Raw genomic sequence first — 20687 nt, forward strand, 5'->3', positions numbered from 1 at the left:
TAAAGACAGGACGAACCGTTGTGATGAGAGAAAAGAGCGGACACAAAAGGGGGTGGCTGAATTCTTGAGCCTGCTTGGACGGAACACTACCAGACGATTTCTCTCTTTTCAGGCGTTTTGTTGGACGGTTTCTGGGACAGGTTCCCAGATGATTTACTAGATTATCCCTTAGATGTTAGCTAAGATAATTCCTTAGACGTTTTCCTGAACAGCCACGTACCAGGAAACCAGACGGGATCAGCAAAAAGACAAAACAAGAGACAGCTTAACTAGTAGTTCATCCCGCAGCCCTTTATAGATAAGAGTCTAAACGACAAAAAGAGTAACTATAAGATGCAACTTAGGGGGGAATCATTATACAGGTCGGTCTTCTAAGGGACGAGAGCTGCAAGAGTTAGAATGAAATAAGGCTGTTTAGTGATATAAGACGGAGAGTTTCTGTGTTAGGAGGACGAAACATCAACTAGGGATGCAACAAACAGCATAATCGAGGCAAATCTTCAGAGAGCATAGGAAATGAGATTGTGTTTCAGCGACGAAACGGAAACCAGTCTCAAGAGACGAAATATGTAGTAGCACACTGCAGGATTCGTCTGTTTCTAACACCATCTCAAGTGATCTCGTGTCTCATCTGGAGCAATCCATTCTGATGAGAAAACTCCGTCCGTCATATTATCCTTTCGTTGGCTTCTTTTCGCTACTATGCCTGGTCCTGGTGGTGGGTTCTCTCATGCTATGTGAGCGTCAGTCTAGTCCACAATGAGTTTAATAGATAGAATGCTTACGCGGTTCGCGCTCGACTGGCGCGTGAAGTTCTTGGGACAGAACCGGCAGCTGAACCGTCTCTCAACGGCGGCCTGAGCAGGCTGAGCCTGGGCAGCATTGGCCTGGTTCTGAGCCTGGGGGACCGGATTGGCTGGGATCGGAGCAGCAACAGCTGGAGCAGCAGCCTGAGCGGGAGCAACAGCAACAACCGGAGCAGGAAGAGCAACTGCGGCAACAGGAGCAGCAGGACGCGGAATCATCTGGGCAATCGGAGCCGCAAGTTCTGAACCGTCCCAAAGTCAGAGTTTGCACGGGGACTTCGAGCTAGCGCCTAGGAGAACGTACCAATGTTGGGGATGGGAGCAGCAGGAATTGGAAACATTCGACCAGGCGGAGCCATGGGTCCTATAGTAACAATATCAGAGCCTGGACTCGAGTTTCGAGAAGAATGGGGAAAGGCCTACCGGTGCCGGGGGCGGGATTCTTGACGGGGTTCTGGCTTCCGCCAGCCTGATCAGCGAGCATGGCCCTCACATTGGAAACATTGCGACTGAGAAGGTCGACAATAGCAGCTCGGCCCGAACCCATCTCGTTGTCGTTGCGGATAAGAAGCTCGACGTAAGACAGGATGATGGTCGTTGGGGGCAGTCCCGTCTGCTGCGCCAACTCCATCAGCTGTCCTCCGAGATGGGCTAACAAGTTGGCGTCGGCCATTGTGTTGCTGCCCACAAAGATCAGAATCGCCCCTTGACCAAAGAAGGGATGATATAATGGGTTTAAACTTACCTGATATTGTTGAGATTGTCTTTGGTGTTTTGTTCGTTCGTCTGAAGAGAGCTGTTCGTCTCTCTTTTCGTCGGATGCTGGATAAAGAGGTTAAACAAGGGATTTTCAAGGAGAGAATATCAAGAGGTGTGGTGAATGGGAGAAAGGACCCTACCTCCGGCTGCTCACAGCTCTCGCCCTTTTGGGTCGTGCCATTCTCAGTCGTGGCAGTGAGGCTCACGATGCCCTGATCCGCCTTGAAAACCCAAGTCGGGGGGCCTTCAAGCCAGCCAGACGGGCCTTCCGGCCAAAGGCAGCTCAGGGAGGCCTGAGAGTGCTGTCCTTGAACGGAGGTGGCCTTGTGACTTTCTCCCCCCGACTCACAGCCATTGTTGGGGCTCACCTTGACATCCTCCTCTTTGATGCCTTGAAAAAGGTCAAATTCCATTGTAGACATGGCCATAGAATCAGGGACGTCCCTCAGTCCGTGTCTTCGTCTAGGTTTTTGATCTTGGATCCGTGGAAGTGTATGTGCGGTTGGTTTGAGCAAGAAAGCTGGAAACTTTGTTTGCTGAGAATTCAAGGGAAGAAGAAAACCGTTGCGGTGATGATGGAGAGTAGAAAAATCAGTGGCGGAAGTGATGTGAGCGCTGAGGTGGAAGCAGTGTGAGCGCCGAGGAAGGTGCTGGTGGAGCCGCCGTCGCTCCTGCCTCTTCTCCTGCCTCCTCCATCTTCTCAGACAACGCCGCCCGTCTCAGCTGGCAAGCTTGCCCACAGCCGTCAGTCAGGCTTATTCACTCTTAAATCCTATTTTTACTTATCAATGTACAGTTACTTATACCTTCACCTTTGGCCGACTCTGCTCTCGCCACCAAGGACAAACACCAAGACGACCAAGAGTCCGCCGAGATGCCTTCAACTCCGATGCCCCGTCGCAAGGCCAAGACCAACAAGTTCAACAAGCGGACGCTCAAGAAAAGCTCGGCCGCCGCGACGCCGTCTACCACAACCGCTGTCCAAACTTCTGATACGAAATCGTTCGTTGATGAGGCCACTCCGTACAACGATGATCCCATCCCCCTCGACCTCTCAAGCGCTCCCCGAGGCAAGTCCCCCGACCTGGACACCCAATCTAATAGCACTTCCCCGGCGCCTTCCACTCCCAGCAAACCGCCCACTGAGCGCCCTCATCTGGTTCCCTCTCAGAAGAAGCGCTTCGATCACGCCATGGCCGTTGCGAAGGTCCATCGTGCCATCGCCGAGGTAAGAAAATGCAGGGCCGAGATGAAAAGATTGAACGACTTGTTCCACCATCACCAAGATAGTGCTACCCTGGGACTACTCGACGGCGGTGTAGTTGCCGCGAGCGATCGCCTCGCGCAAGCCGTTGAGGATGCTGAGAGAACCCAGGCAGGTAACCCTCCGGGATACGTCCGCTACCCTGCCGAGATGATTCCCGAGCTTCTCGCTTCTGTCGAGAAGGCTGAGACCGATAGATACAAATGGAACTCGAAGCTCAGGCGGCTGTACCTTCTCCTCAGTATCATCAGTAGCGAGACGATGCCGAACTTGAAGCGCAAGTTGGAGGCCGCACGCGATGAAATGGCAGCCTTGAGGACATCGCGCACAGTTGTTCAAGATCGGCCCGAACCCCCGTACCCTCTCGATTTGCTCGATGGCATGAAGAAGCGGTATCCAGTCTTGAAGGGTTTTCGTTGAGAGATGGATTTCTCCAACGGCTAGGTTGCCAGAATTCGAGACACTCACAATGTCATGCTTTGAGACGTGGATGCCGGCGCTCTTAACGCGTTCATGAGGAAGGCTTATCATTGGCTCTCTTCAAGATTTTCTGGCAAGATCTTAGGGAAGTTTCTTTGAATAGGATTTCCATATCCTATTTCAGTCATCCGTTGGATTCCAGGGGCTCACAATGGTACGTTAATATGTTGGTTGTTTGAAGCTTTGGGTTTATCTGACCGCAAACCAGTCGCCTCATCAAGATTGCTATTGGCTCGCGTAAAGATAGGCTTGGACAGGATTCCCCGGTGGACTTCACCCTTCTTTACTCCGTAAGTTGTGACACTAACTACTCATTGATGTTGGACGGGGCTAACGACGACATGCAAGCTAGTTCTTCCAAGCAAACCTGAGCACTAAAGCAAGCAAAGCAAGCAAAAACACACACTTAGCTCGTGTCGGAAGACACGGCTTGCTCGCTCGCGGATGTCGGAGCCGGACCAACGGCACCAACTCCCGCACTTTCATCTTCCGCTGCAGAAAGGGAAGCTGCTATCACCCACACCACAATGCAAGTCACCATCAGATGACCGTTTCCCCGCATTTGCAAACTCGACAGACGACGCGGCATAACACCCTATCAAAGTTTGAGGGGTCGCAATTACAGGGCATTGGGTTATTTCTGGACACCTTGCTTGAATGGGCAGCTATACCGGAGGCGAGATACACAGGATTAGGTTTGGGGCTTGGAGTATGGAAGCTGGCAGAATGCTAAACTAATTTTGGAAGCAGTACTGCGACTCAGCATAGCACCTCGGGAATGGGTACGCTTAAGCTTTATGGGCCTCAACTAAGGGTTGGGAATGGCTACATTTGTGTGTGTGTGTGGTCCTAGGACCGCAACGTTGATCATCCCTGCGACCCGTCTTTTGAGCAATTCTGTACGATAGGATAAACATTCGCGGGCATTATAGACCGTTTGTTCCCCGAACCTTGTGTCCCTTACGCGATTGGTGTACTGCCTTTAGCCAGCTTTCTGAACTTACTCGCCGGCCTCCTCAAGCGTTTGAATGGCACTATCGGCCGAAGCTTTAATCTACCGATAATTTACTTTATTGACGGATCCCAGTCAGGCGGCACCCACGTGCCGACGGCAATGTAACTCTAAAAACGAAACGGGGAAACGGTTCTCGACAACCAGCAGCGCGCGGCCTTAGTCACAGGCTCGATATAGTGGCTCATCTCCTTGGCTGCCATGCGGGCCGTGCATCCCCGTCTACGATATCCGACTCCCTCGTACAGCGTACTCTGGACTCTGTAGATCATCTTGCAGCACACCACCACCGCCGAGTCATCGCCCCTGCCCGTCTTTGGAGGACGAGCTTGCCCGCGTAGCTTGTGGATGAAATGAAACGGGAGACGGGTAGGAAATATGTAAACAAGGCCGTTCCCGCGCGTCGACGGGCCCCCGAGGCTCAGCAAGACCCTCCTCGTCTCCTCACTCCTTCATCATGCACTTCAATCCTCTCGCGGCGGTGGCCCTCGGCTTGGCCTCGTTGTCCGTCGTCGCGGCCGACACGACGACCATCATCGACGCCAAGTCCGACCACGGCACGTGGGAAGGTTGGGGCACCTCCCTCGCCTGGTGGGCGCGGCGCTTCGGCACGCGCGACGACCTCGCCGACATCTTCTTCACCACCAAGACGACCTCGCTCGGCGGCGCCAGCCTCCCCGGGCTCGGCTTCAACATCGTCCGCCACAACGCCGGCGCCTGCAGCTGGAACGCCGTCAACGGCGAGCGCATGGTCGTCTCGCCCAAGATGATGCTGTCCCGGCAGATCGAGGGCCACTGGGTCGACTGGGCCAGCGCGGACCCTGCCTCGTCCTCGTGGCGGTGGGACGTCGACACAGCGCAACGCGCCATGCTGCAGAAGGCCAAGAGCCGCGGCGCCAACCGCTTCGAGCTCTTCTCCAACTCGCCCATGTGGTGGATGACCAAGAACCACAACCCGTCCGGCTCCGCCGACGGCAGCGAGAACATTCAGCCGTGGAACCTGGCACAGCACGCCGTGTACATGGCCACTGTGGCCCGACACGCGCGGGACAACTGGGGCATCGACTTCGAATCGGTTGAGCCCTTTAATGAGCCGTCGGCCAACTGGTGGAAGGCGGACGGCACGCAAGAAGGGTGCCACATCGACGTCCCCACGCAGGCGACCATCATCAACGCGCTGCGGACGGAGCTCGACGGCCGCGGCCTCGGCGCCGTGACCATCGCCGCGTCGGACGAGTCGTACTACGACCAGGCCGCTGCCACCCTGACCGGCCTCGCGAACGCGGGCGCGCTCCGCCACGTCGCGCGCGTCAACGTCCACGGGTACCAGTACGCCAACGGCCGTCGCGACCTCGTCTCGTCGCTGGCGGCGGCGAGCGGGCTGCGGGTGTGGAACAGCGAGTACGGCGAGAGCGACGCGACGGGCGAGCGGCTGGCGAGCAACCTCCTGCTCGACCTCCGGTGGCTGCGGCCGACGGCGTGGGTGTACTGGCAGGTGCTCGATGGCGGCGGCTGGGGCGTGGTGGACGCCGACAACGAGGCCGGCACGGTCGGGGCGGCGAACCAGAAGTACTTTGTGCTCGCGCAGTTCGCGCGGCACATCCGCGAGGGCATGCGGATCCTGGACGGCGGCGCGGACAACGTGGTCGCGGCGTACGACGCGGCGCGGTCGAGGCTGGTGATCGTCGCGGTCAACTGGGGCGACGCGCAGTACCTCAACTTCGACCTGAGCAGGTTCGCGCAGGCGTCGACGAACGGGGCCAAGGTCACGCGGTGGCGGACGCAGATCGGGGCCAGCGGGGACCGGTATATCCAGGCGAATGACACGACGATGAGCGGGACGAAGTTCTGGTCGTTCTTCGAGAAGAAGATGGTGCAGACGTTTGAGATTGAGAACGTCAAGTTGTAGTGTCATCAGCGGGCACTGCATCGATTACGTACATACATGTTTTGTCTTTTCTGAATTGAAAGCGAATTGAATTGCCACGAAGCGGTTGTTTCCTGCTGTTACGTTACCTGAGGGAAGGGCTCCGACTCGACTATACAAATAACGGCATGTTGAGTGAAGCAAGTCCACACAGAGTTACTTGGTGGAGAGCGGAATGGCGGTGGAGATGTACTCGCTCGTGGGCAAACAGAGACCAGATTCCATGCCCATGCTCAGAAATACATAAGCATCCGCTTGTCCAAATTGTAAAAGAGTGTGAGTGTACGAGAATTGATTCCACCAGATGTACAGCCGTCCCGAGTCTGCACCTGCTTCCTCCTCCAGTGACTTGTTACCGAAGGGCGATGCAAGTCTCTCAAGACCCAGTACACGCTCTGAGCGCCATTTGCCCCCCCACCTGCCTGTCTTAGAACAGTCTAACATGGGTCTGAGGAATCCATTGGATGCTGAACTCGGCGGCCCGTGCTGACTTTGCACTATCGGTACCTGTACTTGCCCAGTGCCACGACGAAGTCACAGCATCCCTCATCAACCACTCTTAATCCCAAACCAGACCACAGAACGACAATAGCCTTCACAATAACCCTAATGTTGATGCAAAAGGGAAACATTGCGAACGAAATGTGATGAGACAAAAGTGATGCACTGTCGGGGAGTCGAACCCCGGTCCCCAGCTTGCCTGATTATGGAAGGCTGGGATGATAACCGCTACACTAACAGTGCTTGAGTGGATGTTTTACTTGTTAGATGGAAACTGACCGCCAAACCCCATCTATAGAGGCACTGTTCCATACCAAGACGAGAAACACTGCAGTCCCTTCCAGAACAACGTAGACCACCTTGTCTGTACAGCCTAGGAAAAAACACCAAACCCTTCACTCTTTGTAATGTCCCATTTGGTATCAATTCGACCTGAAAGAAACGAGAAAACGGACTAAGACGTAGTGTTATGATTATAGCAAGACCCAAGAAAGAATGAGTAGGATCCAACAATCGAGCCTTCTGTTTTTGGATGCCTTGCCAGGAAGGCGCAAGAATCGTCTCCTTCCACAGGCAGGAAGGTAGCGGACAGTTCACTCGCCGGATTGATCAAGCTCTCAGCACACGACCCTGCTCCCGTTTTTTCTATCGCCAACAATTACCACTCATCCCAGCCGTGGCCCACACATCGCGCTCGAGAAACAGCGAAAACCCCCCAAGCCAGATCAGAAACCCGTCAAGCAGACACTAGTCATCGATATGAACGCACCGGTGGTCCTCCGCGGCAAGGAAAACTACAAAAAGTGGGACACATCTATCCGTCAACACCTTTCTGACAAGGGCCTGCTGGTTATAATCATCTGCGACGAATTGGACCCTGCTACGGGCGGTCCTGCGCTGGTACAAAGTCTCAAGGTCTGTAGTGAAGCTTACAACTTCATTCTCAACTCGATTGACGATACCATTCTTCTTGCTCTGAGCGCCCACGGGCTCATTCACGAACGTGGTTATCCCTGGCGCCTCTTTCAAGCAGCCAGTAGCCTTTTCAGAAGGGACCACAGGTTCATCGCTAGCACCATCACTAAACTTACCCAAGCCAAGTTCAGTGACTTTACCAGCATGGAGGTCTTCCTGTCTTACTTCCACCTGGGTAGGATCTGCCTTGAAGAGGACAGCACTTCGCAAACTGTCTCCCTGCTCTTGCTCAACGCTATCGAAGATCGACACGGTGAAGTCTACCGCACCCACAAATATCGGCAGACGTTGATCTGGGACGATCTCGTTGCGGATCTACGAGCAGTCGACCGCCAAGAGAAGCAAGATTCCAAGCTTTCTGGTTAGTGAGGCTACTCGGGCCCCAAAGTCTGATACCCGTCGAGCGACCACAGCAGTGATATTGCCGGCGGTGGCATGGGGTTGGGAAACTTAGTCCGTCCCAGGTAACTGGGTAAGTACATGGCATGTCCCCAGCAATATGACTTCACGAATGCTAACAAAGACAGCTCGATGGGAGATGTTCGGCACAAGACGAGTACACGGAGTTTTTCAGGACCGACCACTACGAATCGAAGGAACTGAACACGACGTTAGCGAATGAACTTTAGCTATGGGGTTTGAGCTAGCATGGAACAAGTTCGTCAAGGGACCAGGATATCGATTCGGCTTGCAAACCACTGCGTTAAGTGGTCTAATTAATTGGTGTGCATCTGAACATCGTGCAACTGGTTTGAGTACGTCTCACCCCGTGATATTTTTATCCACTCACTGCTTGATGCATTCTACGATCAACCATTGCCTTTATTACCGTTGCACGCCAACTTCGTCTCCTCCCTCTGGGCTCAATGCCCGCAATGCCACGTTTGTCAGATCCCCGCCATCCAAAGTCACGCGAACGCGCATCGCCGAGAACTGCTTCCTTGCAGCAAAGCTGTTGGCCTGCCTTGAGCGGAGTTGGAGCCTTGGCAAGCACAATCAACCTAAAAGAAGGATAAATCACTAATTATGCATACATGTCAGCTTCATTTGCCTGTCTTGGGTAGCCTCGCGTATGATGTCATAAAATCAACGCCGTCAACTGCATACAGCAATCAACATCTCATACTCTTTTTTCGTAATACCAGGATAAACACGTCTTCGTCACAGAGCAGAAGTACTCGTCTTTAACCACAATGCCAAGCTGTATCGACACTTGCTTCAAGCCGCATCGGCATGGCAGCACAATATGTGTACTCATTGCTCGTATAGCCCTGTTGGTTTAGGTCTTGATTTAATCTGATCACATGCGCGCCCTCAACGATGCCGCTCGCCAGTCGCTCGAGTCCAAAAAAGGAGGCTAGCCGAAGTGCCCAACGCCAACCGGTAGTTCGTAATTCAACACAATTCATATATACCATCCAGCCTTGAATGCCTCAACCTCTTGCCGAACCGAAACCCTTGAAAATGAATCCTGTGTAGGGGTAGCTTCCACGCCATGGACCTGGACCGACCCTATCTTCATCTTTTCTGTCCTCACCGTCCCGTTTGTCTCGCGGAGCAGCTCGACTAGGTCCTGCATCACTACCGCCGTGACGATCGGGTCATCGTCCGGAACGTAATCCTTCCGCGTCGACGCTAGCACAACGACACTAGAAAGCACCATACCGCCAAACGTGACCCATGTCATCGCGAAAACGGCGTCCCTGTACGTTGTAGACTGCGTGGCCGAGTCCCAGCCGATCAGCAGTGCCAGCGGCGTGATGAAGCCGACGCACAGGCGGGTGACGACGGTGCCAAGTAGGCCCGTGGTAAAGGCGCGGCCGCCCAGAATGGGTAGATGTTTGAAGCACCAGTACGATAGGAGGAAGTGTCCCTGGAAGACATTCTCCAGCCAGAGGAAATTTACGGGGTTCCGGTGGACAACGGACCAGCGGTAAATTTGCATCATTTGCTCGTAGGCGGCGGCAATCGCAATACCGTAGAAACTGACCAGGATACTCAGCCCGATCCGCGCGCCCGGGTAGCCAAAGATCTGGTCCATCGGAAGACAGATGTTGGCGTCGTCAGGGCTTCTGATGCTGACAGTCTGTAGCCATACCTGGAGGCCTATAGCAAGAAGGAGGGAACCCGCCATGGGCGGAGCGAGCCTTTTGGCGTGTGACACCAGGAACGAGCCGCTGTGCTCGGTGGTAAGATCCACAGCAGACCCTTCGGCCGCGGCGTCTGGCGAGGGCTGGATGAGGGGCTCGCAGGGTGCGAATTCGAGTACGAACTGGCCGTTCATGTTGCAACGGACGGCTTGGAAACGCTGCGTGCTGTCGAGTCTCTTGACGACCGCCTTGCTCGGGGCCATTGTCCCGCGTCGTTGAAGGGGCTGGATGACGTTGGAAAGCGAGATGGCCACAGCCAGCAAGGACCGCGGCACGCTGTCGGTCTTGCGGGCATAGAGGAGCAAGATGATGGAGCAGACAACCGGGACTCCAACGGTAAGGCTGCCGCCGCATAGGAGAAGCCCTAAGTTGGTCCTCACGATAAACTCCCAGGGATAGCGTGCACCCTCTTCGCTGCACTCCACCGTATATCCGCCAAAGAGGAGCGAGAAGCCGAACGGAGGGCCGAGTCTTAGGGAGAGGTAGAAGACCGCGGCCAGCTTTGCCCTTAGAGAGCCGATGAGCAAACTCTTGGACGCGGAGAGGACGCTGTCACTCCGAAGAATTCGCCTGATGTCTTTGACGGAAAGGTCGGCTTTTTGTGCGGCGGCCCATTTCATAGCCCACCAGGAGTGCGGCCCAGCGGCGTCGGTAGCGGTGGTCAGCACGACGGTGATGGCGGCGTAGGTAAAGGCGACAAGGGAGAGTTCTATCCCTGTTACAAGCTTCGGCTCGCCCTTTCCGAGAGTACGCGCCGTAAAAAGCATTCCAACGGAGTAGCCAAACAGGAGAAACCCGACATAGGCGAACGCACGCAAGAGAAGAGTCTTTCTGTTCGTCGAGGGATCGCGAAGCCCGACAACGTACCGCCATGCATCCGCCAGGCGGGTTTCTGGCGGCAGTATGATCCTCCCTGTATATGAGGGGCTGATTTCTGTTTGGAACACAGGCGCAGCTGGGAATTGGTCCATAGTCATCAGTTGAGAGAGTAGCTAGCTGAAACATGTGAAGAAGCCCGAGATGAAGAATTGCTGAGAAGGACAGCACAGCTATTTGATTCCCCTCCACCCATGTGTCAAAAATATGGCCACGACCAGGCTGGGCTTCACAGTTTACTGACGTGGTCAGAGTGTACACTATCCCGTCGTCAACAGCCTGCCTGACCTAAACTACATTCGGGACTAGATAGACGGTAGCAGCCAACTTGACTTGGGTCGAGGCGCTGTCCAAGGTCCCTGACTGGAGTGCCGAGAAGAGCTGAGATTGTGGGACCGCCCCCCTCCATAAAGAGAACAAACGATTGTCTCCTTGGATCCTCCGCGATGGGCCGGATTGGCGTGGTTCCTCCGCGAACCATTCTTCTGTCGCATCTGGATGGCCCAAGAATTGGTCTGGGAAAGCAGGGTCCGGCTGGTGCTTGGGGCCGGCCAGATAGATTGAATGGCGCTTTGCGGAGACGTTGGTGCAGGTGCATGCGGAGAACCTGGACATCTTGTTCAAGATACGAGATACATCAAGAGCCTCGATGGTGGACATCGCGACGACCCATCCCTCTCGTACGGGAAGACCTCAATAACCCTGGCCTACAGTTAGATCCACAAATACTCTGCGCACGTGTATAGCGCAACAACTTCAACCAATTGGTTTCTTAAGTACTGTCTGAGATAGTGCAAATGGGTTCTGCGTACTAGGAGAAATGGTTGGTCAACCCTAATAGATTAAGGGCGATGGCCCAGTCTATCCGTGTACAAAACTTACCAGTTTTATCCCTACAGGGTTTATGAGCAAAATACTCTGAATTTTCTACCCTTGGCAAATATGGGGTCCTGTCCATCAACTTGCCCAACGTTTGGATCTACCGACCCCCCGAGACAGGATTCTCGCCCTCCTGAAAGTTCCTCGCCACAGCAACATCAAAACTTCAGATTACACAGGCGCTTGTTGACCAGGGCCAGGGCTTGTGTCTCTCTGGTCTCCCCGGCCAGTTTCAGGAAGAACCAGGTGCGGGAGACGCTCTCGTCCTGGGGACGGAGTTGCACAGCGAAGTCCGTACTTTGCCCTCTGTCCTCTGGCGCCAATGAGGATAGTGCTTGCCTGCTTGAATTCGAGCTGTATTGCGCGTGCAAAAAAAGCGTTTGCCCTCGCCAAAAAATCCACTTGCCTGGACGACGTCTCGAAGAGCCTCCGGGGGCTAGTCGTTGATACGGTCAGACCCCAAAATGACGGACGACCGACGATGGAGTTTGGGAGACCACGATGCGCAGTGAAAGTACGCTGCGCGCTGCCTTGACTGGCTTGTGCACGTCTGTTGCAGGTTCTCCGAGACTTGCGTCTACCCAACATGGTCAGCGTTTTCCCCGGAAGCCCTTTCACACACCTTAGGCGCCGCCATGGGCAGCGAAGGGGGATCGTGTCATGGTCGACAAATGCTATGTATAATGTGCATGGTATAATTCACGGCGAACGGATGGACATGTGCTTGGAGCAAGACGCTGGTTTTTTTTTTTGGGGGGGGGGGGTGGGGTTCTCAAGCATAAGAAGGCTGTGTAGGCACCTGAGAGGGCTATCAATTCGTGGTGACTAGGTCCTAGACAACCACCCCTCTACTGTATGGTTATCTTTTTTTCCCCTCTTCTGTTGCATCTGACTTCCTCTAGCAACTTCCAGCACAGCAGCCTCCATCGGGCAAGTTTCCTCCGCTATAGATACAATTAGTATGTTTGGGAAGAGGCCGACAAATCACCTGGGGTAATCCGAAGATGACACAACTGGCTGAGCTTGGAAGAGAAACTTACGGGCAGAAGCAGCCAATGGGGCAAGGTTCGTTCTAGAGGTCATGGTGTTAGTGACTCCCACTTCTCTTTTCACCTCGACCTGAACCAAACGGCGGTGCTCACCCTGGAATTGCAGTGGGGCAAACCGTTCGCGGCGCACTCGGCGGGCGAGAGACCCTGGCGCTTCAGGAGCTTAATGACGGCGCGGGCATCGGGCTCCGCGACGGCAGCGCTGTGGACGGCCGTGACGGAAACCAGAAGGGCAATGATGGTGGAGAACTGCATCTTGAACGTTTGAAGGATTGTAGGAAGACTTGAGTACTGTCAACTGAAGGAATGTGTTGCTGGAAATTGGCATGGAAGAGATATTGGCGCTGTGTGGGCGATGTTGCCATCTTAAATAGCCCGGGGCCTCTACGATTGCTAGTCCAGCCCGACTCGAATCACTTATGAACATGCAGGTAGACAGCCTCGGAACCTCCTTGCTGGTCTTCATATCCACCAGTAGCATCAAGACAAGGCTAGGGATTCGGCTGACTTGCTGCCCGTAAACAGTATCAGTGATGGTAGCTGCTCTTGTTTGAAGCCAAGGAATCCAGTCGTGGACTTGAAACTCAAACGCTGGACTTTATGGGGCTCCTGTGGAGATAGGTGAGATTCGGGGAGCGCCGAAGAATCCGGAACAGGGACCACTGTATTGTGCTGTGCGTGGAGTCGAGGAGAAGATGCTGAGAGAACGCAATGGGCAAGGATGATAGGGTCGTCAAGTTGTCATTCTTGGGACGTCCCCTGTTTAGGGAGAGAAAGAACGGCAGATTTCTCTTCCGTCAAGATTCCAGGTGTTTTGCAGAATAGTCTGGGCTCGCAGCCATCCTTGATGATTTGCTGCCATAGACTCCCTTGTGCTGTGAAAGCTCCCAGTCACTACAACAGGAGATCATGCATAACGAGAATGCTGTAATCCGAGACGAACGGCGAAGGGTCTAAACAGTGCACATAGCGAGCCGCCAGCATCAGAAAAAAAAAGTCGATGTCAGTACCCCTACTCAGTACATAACTCAGATCGACGCTCGGGGTATCTTTTTCCTATCCTCCGTTTTCCACCGGCGGTCTTCCGAGAAGCACACAAGGTTTTCAATTAAGGTTCTCCTGTCAAGTTGTAAATGACTCTCATAGCTCATTCCAGACTCGAGCAGCGGTTCCGGGGCGCCGAATCTGGTTGTGGGCCTCGACACAGCACATCTTGTAGCCGAATGACTCGGCGCACATCAATGCTTGGTACCGGTTTGCGACCGCAGCATCATATTAAAGCAATCCCTCAGTTCTTGTATCGGATTCTGAGAGATGGGGCTTTCCTCGGCTGCCGTAAGGATGTCCGCAAGCAGTGGTCAAAATGCGACGGAAGTCCAGTCGGGGTTGGGCTGCAGATTATTGTCCGCGAAAGTGTGAGACTCGAGAAATCTAGGATATAGGAGCTAATACTGCCCTCGTTGATTAGGATAAGCGACACCTCATCTAAAGTAGGGCTGGGGTTAGGGATTAAGAACCGTGTAAGTTTTTGGGTATGGCATATCTCCGCCACGACAGGCTCAGGCCATCGCGGGAGAAAATGACTTTTAGGATTCCCCCATCACTAGTCATGATGTTTGGCCCGGCCAAGTATGCTTCTAGGCCGTCCGAGACTCATTCCCTCTCGTCAAGGACAGCAAGGTCCCTTTGTACCGGTATCATGAGTGCCAATCTAGCATGGCATCTCAGTTCAAGAGTCTCCTCGGCTTTTGCTGCCTCGCTATCAAGGCCCTGTTCTAATTGTCCCACCCTTTAGAGCGTCAGAGCGATTTTAGATGGGCCATGAATAGAGCTCATGAGAAGCGCTGGGTGATACAGGTAACTGGCTCTCATTCTGTCACGATCGCCTGCGAAGGCTTTCGACAAACAGTCATCAATTCCACCTCATCCCGCCAATACTTCGTACCAACAAAACCTAGGGATATACCAGGGCTTCTTCGGGATGGCAAGAGCGAGCTGCAAAAGTCGTCCCATACATACTTCCAAGTACTCTGTACGGATGCAACGGCAACCCAGCAAGGCCTTTCCCCGCCGCGTCGCGACTCGGATGTGTGATGGGCTACGGAGTTTAGACAGTCACCCCTGAAAGTTCCTGTATCGGCGGGGATTATTATACCAACAGAATCGTCAGAATCATACTCCATATTTGGCCGATACCGCCTTTGCTGTGCCATTCATGCCGAGTAGACCGAAACCTTACTCTCCCAGAACCGGGATATTAGTGATCGCTCCGCCGCTCATTCGGCTCAACCTCGCTACCTCCCCTTTTCCGAACCAGGTAAACCTTGGGCCAGCACCTAATCCGAAAATAGGCACCATTCGAAAGAGAAGATCATAACAGTGTCGAAGAGCATGCGCCACCTACGGGGGCACCGTTCCTAGTCGTCTCCTCAAATCGCATCGCCCCTGAAAGTCCAGCTGTCGACGGTCAGGGTCGTAAACAGAAGCATCAATTCAAACGTCAACACCGTTGAATTGATCAAAAGCGGCTGTCAGGCGCTTCCTCCTGTACAGTTTAGACTCCACACGTACAGTGTTGTAGGGCTAAGTTTTATGACCCTCGACATGTGTACTGACTAGCAAGCAAGCAGGTTACCAGAAGTATCACAAATATTGGCTAAACCTAAACCAGTAGAGGGGTAAGTGTGGGGGTGGATAGAAGCCTGACTAGGGGCACAAGAATTCGGACGGATCCCATACATAGTACAACCCAGCTGCTTCTGGCCTGAAAATTATCGTCCCTCCTGGCATCAAGTGGTTAGGGCCAAGGCACAGATTGCCTACCAGTCTTTTGGCTGCTGTTGCTCCTCTGCATAACTTTGATGTTCTTACATCAACCTTTATCGCCTGCCCTGCCGCAATTCGACAGCCTCTATCTTTCTAGTGTGGCAGCCGCTGATGGCTTCTCGGCTTCTACTGCTTGTGGAAGCGGTTCCAAGATTACCCTAATAGACCGTTGTGGAAGGGCAAAAAAAAAAAAAAAAAGACACTTGGAGCTTGGCAAACTCAAGATTGTAAAATGTCCAAGCCGTTTTAGTTGGTTTGGGGGGGATTCTCCATGTATCGACGCGCCCCCACCCCGCTTCTCGTCTTTCAAGAATTTGGCCTTAATTCCTTCACATCGTAGTGTGCTTTGACATGGCACACTCGATAAAGAATCTGCATTCAGCCGTGAGTCCAGCTTTTGATGCACCTTCCAATTCTGTATCTCTAGGACATGACTTGGAAAGGGAACGAAGGGAAATGGTCCAGATTCAACCAGCACCTCTAAATGTCTGGACAAGCCTGGAAGTCCTGGAAGTATTGAATCAAGACTGCACTCCGGATTTCCAGACGGTCATCGAACGTAGATGTAAGTACTTTTCTCAGCCTTTAGCTGCCACATATTCCCAATTCAGAAAACAATCCAGCATGATGCTTCCGGCATTGAACCCAAATCACCGCCACCCGCGCTCAGTACACGCATCGCCGTCGACGGTTGACTCGGCATCAACGAATCAACCGCTCGCAAACTCAAGAAAACGAGAAGAAGGACCTCTTGCAGCTATGCCTGACGATACGGTCATCAAGCTTCGTGGGCGGAACAACTACGAGCCGTGGAATAGAAACCTCATCGGGCTACTCGACCTGACCAAGGATCAAACTGCAATGTTAGCCGCGGCTACAAGTCAGCAGCCAGCCGTTGGTCACGATAGATTTTCCAAGTGGTACCAGAATAAGTGTCATGTCTACAACATCCTGACCAAGTCTCTCGATGACGTGGTGCTTTCGGGCCTGGGGGCCCACGGGAAACTCCACGCGACGCCTTGGGAACTGTACGAGACCATCCGTACGTACTGCAAGCCCACACCCGCCGAATCGATCGAGCTCATGGACCGGCTCAGGGACACGAAGATCTCCGACTCGCCGACGCCGGCTGAATTCGTGGCGTACGTGGAGTTCATCCGAGTCAGCGTCGAGGGGGATAGCTATTCGATGGCCCTGACGTGGTTGCTTTTCAACACGGTGGATAAGACGCATCCTTATCTTATCACTGAACACGGTCCGGTGCAAAGTGCAACGGACTGGACCCTACTGTTGCATGAAGTCCGCAAATTGCCCAACAACAAGAAACGGCGACGACGAACATCTCCCCATCGAGACTTGTCAAGGCTTTCGCTGCAGTCATCGGAATCATCCGGGAATGAGGAGGAGTCGGAAGAGAGAGATGACAATGTCGAAGGGGAAGATAGTGACGAAGGGGAAGATGGTGTCGAAGGGGAAGATGGCGTCGAAGGGGAGGACGAGATTTGACAGGGTGGAAGGCGGTGTCAGTGCTGAATGGGATCTAGCCCAGATAGGGTCGTATTGTAAACCCAACAGCGTATTCGGTGCGCAACCCGATTGGAGTTAAGGGTCATACATGACTTGGGTTAACGTTTGCGTCTAACCTTGTTGTCGTTGTACCTGTCCCTCTAGATCAAGCTACCATCCGCTGCTAGCGATGCCGAGTTCTAGCCTTACTTCTGATCCCAAGTGCTACGAAAACCGGCACCAAGTTTTTCCTTCACGTCATTACTTTCCTTATCCTTGTGCGCGTCGGCAGTCAATTTCAGAAAGATGCAATGATTCATCCTGACTTGCATGTTCAACCGAACATGTTTTGGTTGCCGTGTTGGATTTCCTGCTCTTTCCATATGTTGAATTATGACCAGACAGCAAGGGGGTCCAGGATGTTCCCCCATTTGACCCCATCGACTGATAAAGTTCCGTCTTCATCGCCCCCACAACCAAAGCGAAGCCAACTCCAGTCAAACGAACATTAGTTAAAGCGAAGGCGGCAATACTCGAATTTGAAGTCCTGAGAGACTTTCATCTACGCTGCGGCCATTGGTTCTTTGCATCCTTGATAACAACAAAAGAAACACATCTCTATCCTATTCACCTGGATGGAATTGCAAAACTTTAGTTGACAAGAGTGGGATTCGAACCCACGCCAATTACTTGACTAGCACCTGAAGCTAGCGCCTTAGACCGCTCGGCCATCTTGCCTTGATGATTATTGACATTTTGAAACCATCTACATCCTGAGTATGCTGCATGCTCCTCTCAGCCACTTATTAGCAAATTACAGTATACGCCTTTCCAGTATTAACTTACATTAACACCTAGACTAAGAGGAAGTATGCATACACCTAGTGTATAACTTAGTAAGTAAATTAATTTAGGCTAACTCTATCTCTAGCTAGCTAATTCCTTATATTTATTAACTAGTAAACTAAAATACTAAGTTGCCTCCTTTTGCATAATAGTACTACTATCTTATTAAGGATCTTAAGATATTTAGCATTAGAAAATCTAATATTCTAGATGTCTAGTTGGATTCTTAAGATTTACAGACTACTGCGCTCCTGGCTTGCTAAGCAACTACTTACCTGCCAACTTGCACTTTTTAAATCTTAAAGCAAGTCAACTTTAAGGCTGACATAGAAAAAGGAGAAAATGAGGGCAAGGTAGCAAAGCCTCTTGGATTGAACAATGGCTTTCATTGAACTGCCTAGAGCAACTGATGCCTCTATTTCCCTTGAACAGTTTATTTGATCCTTGTTCAAATGAGCTACCGTTCAAAATGGTTACTCTCTCCTGACAGACAACTATTCTTTGTCTAGTATTAAAACCCCTTCCCCTCTTGTCTTCACTATAGCAGCTTTGTACTCTCCCAAAAACAGTCACTGCTCAGAAGTACAATCATCCCAGTGCCTTACCTCACCTTAGGTAGTCAATAGGGTCTAAGTTCGTTAGGTAGGTATTTTGCATGGCATTCAAACTTACCCTTCACCACAGCCACTTAAGTGCTGCCTGTCACAACTCACTCCATCCGCACACTAACACTATCTACAGAAACCATGTAACCCTCTTATTACAGCAGGCTCAGGAACAACAGACTATGCTTCTTTAAAAATGCTCTATTGTCATGGACGCCTATCGTCAGCTGGTCTGGGGAGGCCTTTGCACACAGGAAATCGTCCTGACTTTTCCTTGACGTTCGTCTCAGTGTTTTCTTTTTTTGAACATTCGTCTGGAAACTTTTCTACATATCCGTTTGGATATTCTCTTAGGGCTCATCCTGATCTTCGTTTGGGGTTCCATGGTGACCTTTATCTAAGCATTTCGTCGTCTAGGCATTCGTCTTGGTCTTTGTCTGGGTCTCTGTTCGCCCCAGGTCTCGTCTCGATATTCGTCTAAGCATCTCTTGGACCATTGTTCAGGATCTCTCTTGCTGTGTTCACACAGCCGCACAGGTAGAGACAAGCGCTGGCAGGGCTCGAGGCGACAGGGCGAGGGAACAAGGCATTCTTCAGAACAAAGAAGGCAAGGGACTGCCGAGCATTTACTTAACTTGAGGAAGAATCACATCCAAAGTTTCATTACGTCCCAGAAACTATCTGAAGAATATTCCCTTATCAAAAAAAAACCCCCCAAACAAGACAAAATGGCTTCTTCAAGCTCTGACAGAACCGCTTCTACCATCGAACTCGAACCTTCGAAGGACGCGCAACAAGATACGACCCCCAAGACGCGTTCGAACGAGCCTCCCCAGAAGAAGACGAAGATGTTGTTCCGCAAGCACCGAGAGCTGTTGCTTGCCAATGTCGACCGCGCCGGCCACGCCAGCCTCTCGTCCGCTTCGATGGCGCCGAGTTCAGACCAGCCCAGAAATTGCCCGTCTCCCAAGGCCTCGATCGCTTCTCCTTCCTGCAGCGGCGCAATCCCCTTCATCCCAGAAATCCGCGTTAAGAACGCAGAACCCGGGGTCACCCGGGTCGACACCGGAGGCAGCGTATCGCCCACCCCGCTCCCGCAGTCCTCCGACCATCTCCAAGTCCCAGGCAACCCTAAGCCCAAGGTGGTGCCGAAGCTAAATGCGAAGGCGAAGCGCCAGCAGCTGCCCCGCGGGGCCGACTTCGGAAACCCCAGGGAGAAGAAGACGTTCATCGGCTGCGTCGACCGCGCCCTCGGCCTCCACCTTGTTAGAACCTACGGAAACGGCGAAGCTCTCGTCGGCGAGCGATACCGCACAAAGCGCAACGTCTTCCGATTCATCTCGGCCGTCGGCATGCTCATGGCAGTCAGCCTGTGCGCCTCGATCGCGCTGTTCATCTACTTCGCAAGCCGGGGCCTCGTGGGACCCGAGTGGTTCGCCTGGATCGCCGTCAGCGCGGCGGGCCTGATCTGGTCCCTGGCGGCCTTCATCATGGTCCGCGGCTCGAAGCGGAGCGCGCTCCACGACGTCGAGATCGCTCGGCAGAGCATCATCATGAACGACCGCATCCAGAACGGCATGGCGGCGCCTGTGGCCATTATCAGTGGCCCCAGCTCGAATAGACAGCAGTCGATGCGTGCCGGCTCTGCCACGGCTGCGGCTGCCTCGATTGCTGCCTCTGTCGGTGCTACCCCTGCTTTCACCAGATCCCGACCTGATCTTGGAATCATAATGGAAGAGGGAGAGTATGGCGAAGAAAGCTGGGCTCGCGGGACAGAGGAGCGACTGGACACGCTGGTTTCCGATAACAACGTTTGAGAGAGGTCGCAGGAGATATCGAGAGGGAGATATACGCGCGGAGAGTTAGGAAGAGAGACACAAACACACACACATATAGAGAGAGAAGGAAAGGAAGAGAGAATGGCAGAATGGAAAAAGAATTACACATAGAGAGAGATGAAGAGAGGTAGAGGAATTGACATTACGGAATGCCATCGTCTGGTGATTTTATGTCTATGTGTGAGTAGCAAACATGAGACAGATAAATCAGCCACTTTTCCAACTGCATAACCCCTGGATAAGCTCCAACCGAATCTGGAAATCTCTCAAGTTCCAGGGTCTGACGAGTTGGGAAGGCAGGAGATCAGTCACGTGAGCCATGTTTATGATATTATAATCCATTCCGCAGGCCACTCGGGCTGAAGCATTTCCCCAGGTTTACTGCTCC

At 52.9% G+C, this 20687-nt stretch overlaps 8 protein-coding genes across 8 annotated transcripts; 5 read left to right on the top strand and 3 right to left on the bottom strand.

The window, feature by feature from the left end:
• Positions 1-700: 700 nt before the first annotated feature.
• On the bottom strand, positions 701-1978 carry CH63R_06559 (uncharacterized protein; the record flags this gene model as incomplete). Its single annotated transcript, XM_018301534.1, has 6 exons — positions 701-733; positions 786-1048; positions 1111-1170; positions 1230-1486; positions 1552-1628; positions 1706-1978. 6 exons carry the CDS (start codon positions 1976-1978, stop codon positions 701-703), a joined length of 963 nt encoding a protein of 320 aa, XP_018159384.1.
• Positions 1979-2439: 461 nt separating this feature from the next.
• CH63R_06560 (uncharacterized protein) lies at positions 2440-3249 on the top strand (the record flags this gene model as incomplete). Its single annotated transcript, XM_018301535.1, has 1 exon — positions 2440-3249. The coding sequence occupies one exon, from the start codon at positions 2440-2442 to the stop codon at positions 3247-3249; it is 810 nt and encodes a 269-aa protein (XP_018159385.1).
• Positions 3250-4778: 1529 nt separating this feature from the next.
• CH63R_06561 (endo-beta-1,6-galactanase) lies at positions 4779-6230 on the top strand (the record flags this gene model as incomplete). The annotated part of the gene is made up of 1 exon (XM_018301536.1): positions 4779-6230. The coding sequence occupies one exon, from the start codon at positions 4779-4781 to the stop codon at positions 6228-6230; it is 1452 nt and encodes a 483-aa protein (XP_018159386.1).
• Positions 6231-7508: 1278 nt separating this feature from the next.
• On the top strand, positions 7509-8090 carry CH63R_06562 (uncharacterized protein; the record flags this gene model as incomplete). Its single annotated transcript, XM_018301537.1, has 1 exon — positions 7509-8090. The coding sequence occupies one exon, from the start codon at positions 7509-7511 to the stop codon at positions 8088-8090; it is 582 nt and encodes a 193-aa protein (XP_018159387.1).
• A 1039-nt stretch (positions 8091-9129) lies between these two features.
• On the bottom strand, positions 9130-11410 carry CH63R_06563 (uncharacterized protein; the record flags this gene model as incomplete). Its single annotated transcript, XM_018301538.1, has 2 exons — positions 9130-10829; positions 11173-11410. The coding sequence occupies 2 exons, from the start codon at positions 11408-11410 to the stop codon at positions 9130-9132; spliced, it is 1938 nt and encodes a 645-aa protein (XP_018159388.1).
• Positions 11411-12527: 1117 nt separating this feature from the next.
• Positions 12528-12933, bottom strand: CH63R_06564 (uncharacterized protein; the record flags this gene model as incomplete). Its single annotated transcript, XM_018301539.1, has 3 exons — positions 12528-12642; positions 12670-12701; positions 12772-12933. 3 exons carry the CDS (start codon positions 12931-12933, stop codon positions 12528-12530), a joined length of 309 nt encoding a protein of 102 aa, XP_018159389.1.
• A 3195-nt stretch (positions 12934-16128) lies between these two features.
• CH63R_06565 (uncharacterized protein) lies at positions 16129-17010 on the top strand (the record flags this gene model as incomplete). Its single annotated transcript, XM_018301540.1, has 1 exon — positions 16129-17010. The coding sequence occupies one exon, from the start codon at positions 16129-16131 to the stop codon at positions 17008-17010; it is 882 nt and encodes a 293-aa protein (XP_018159390.1).
• A 2179-nt stretch (positions 17011-19189) lies between these two features.
• CH63R_06566 (uncharacterized protein) lies at positions 19190-20278 on the top strand (the record flags this gene model as incomplete). Its single annotated transcript, XM_018301541.1, has 1 exon — positions 19190-20278. The coding sequence occupies one exon, from the start codon at positions 19190-19192 to the stop codon at positions 20276-20278; it is 1089 nt and encodes a 362-aa protein (XP_018159391.1).
• Between the last annotated feature and the right edge of the window lie 409 nt (positions 20279-20687).

This window comes from Colletotrichum higginsianum, chromosome 4 (genome assembly GCF_001672515.1).
Source record: "Colletotrichum higginsianum IMI 349063 chromosome 4, whole genome shotgun sequence".
In the NCBI taxonomy this organism is placed as follows: Eukaryota; Fungi; Ascomycota; class Sordariomycetes; order Glomerellales; family Glomerellaceae; genus Colletotrichum; species Colletotrichum higginsianum.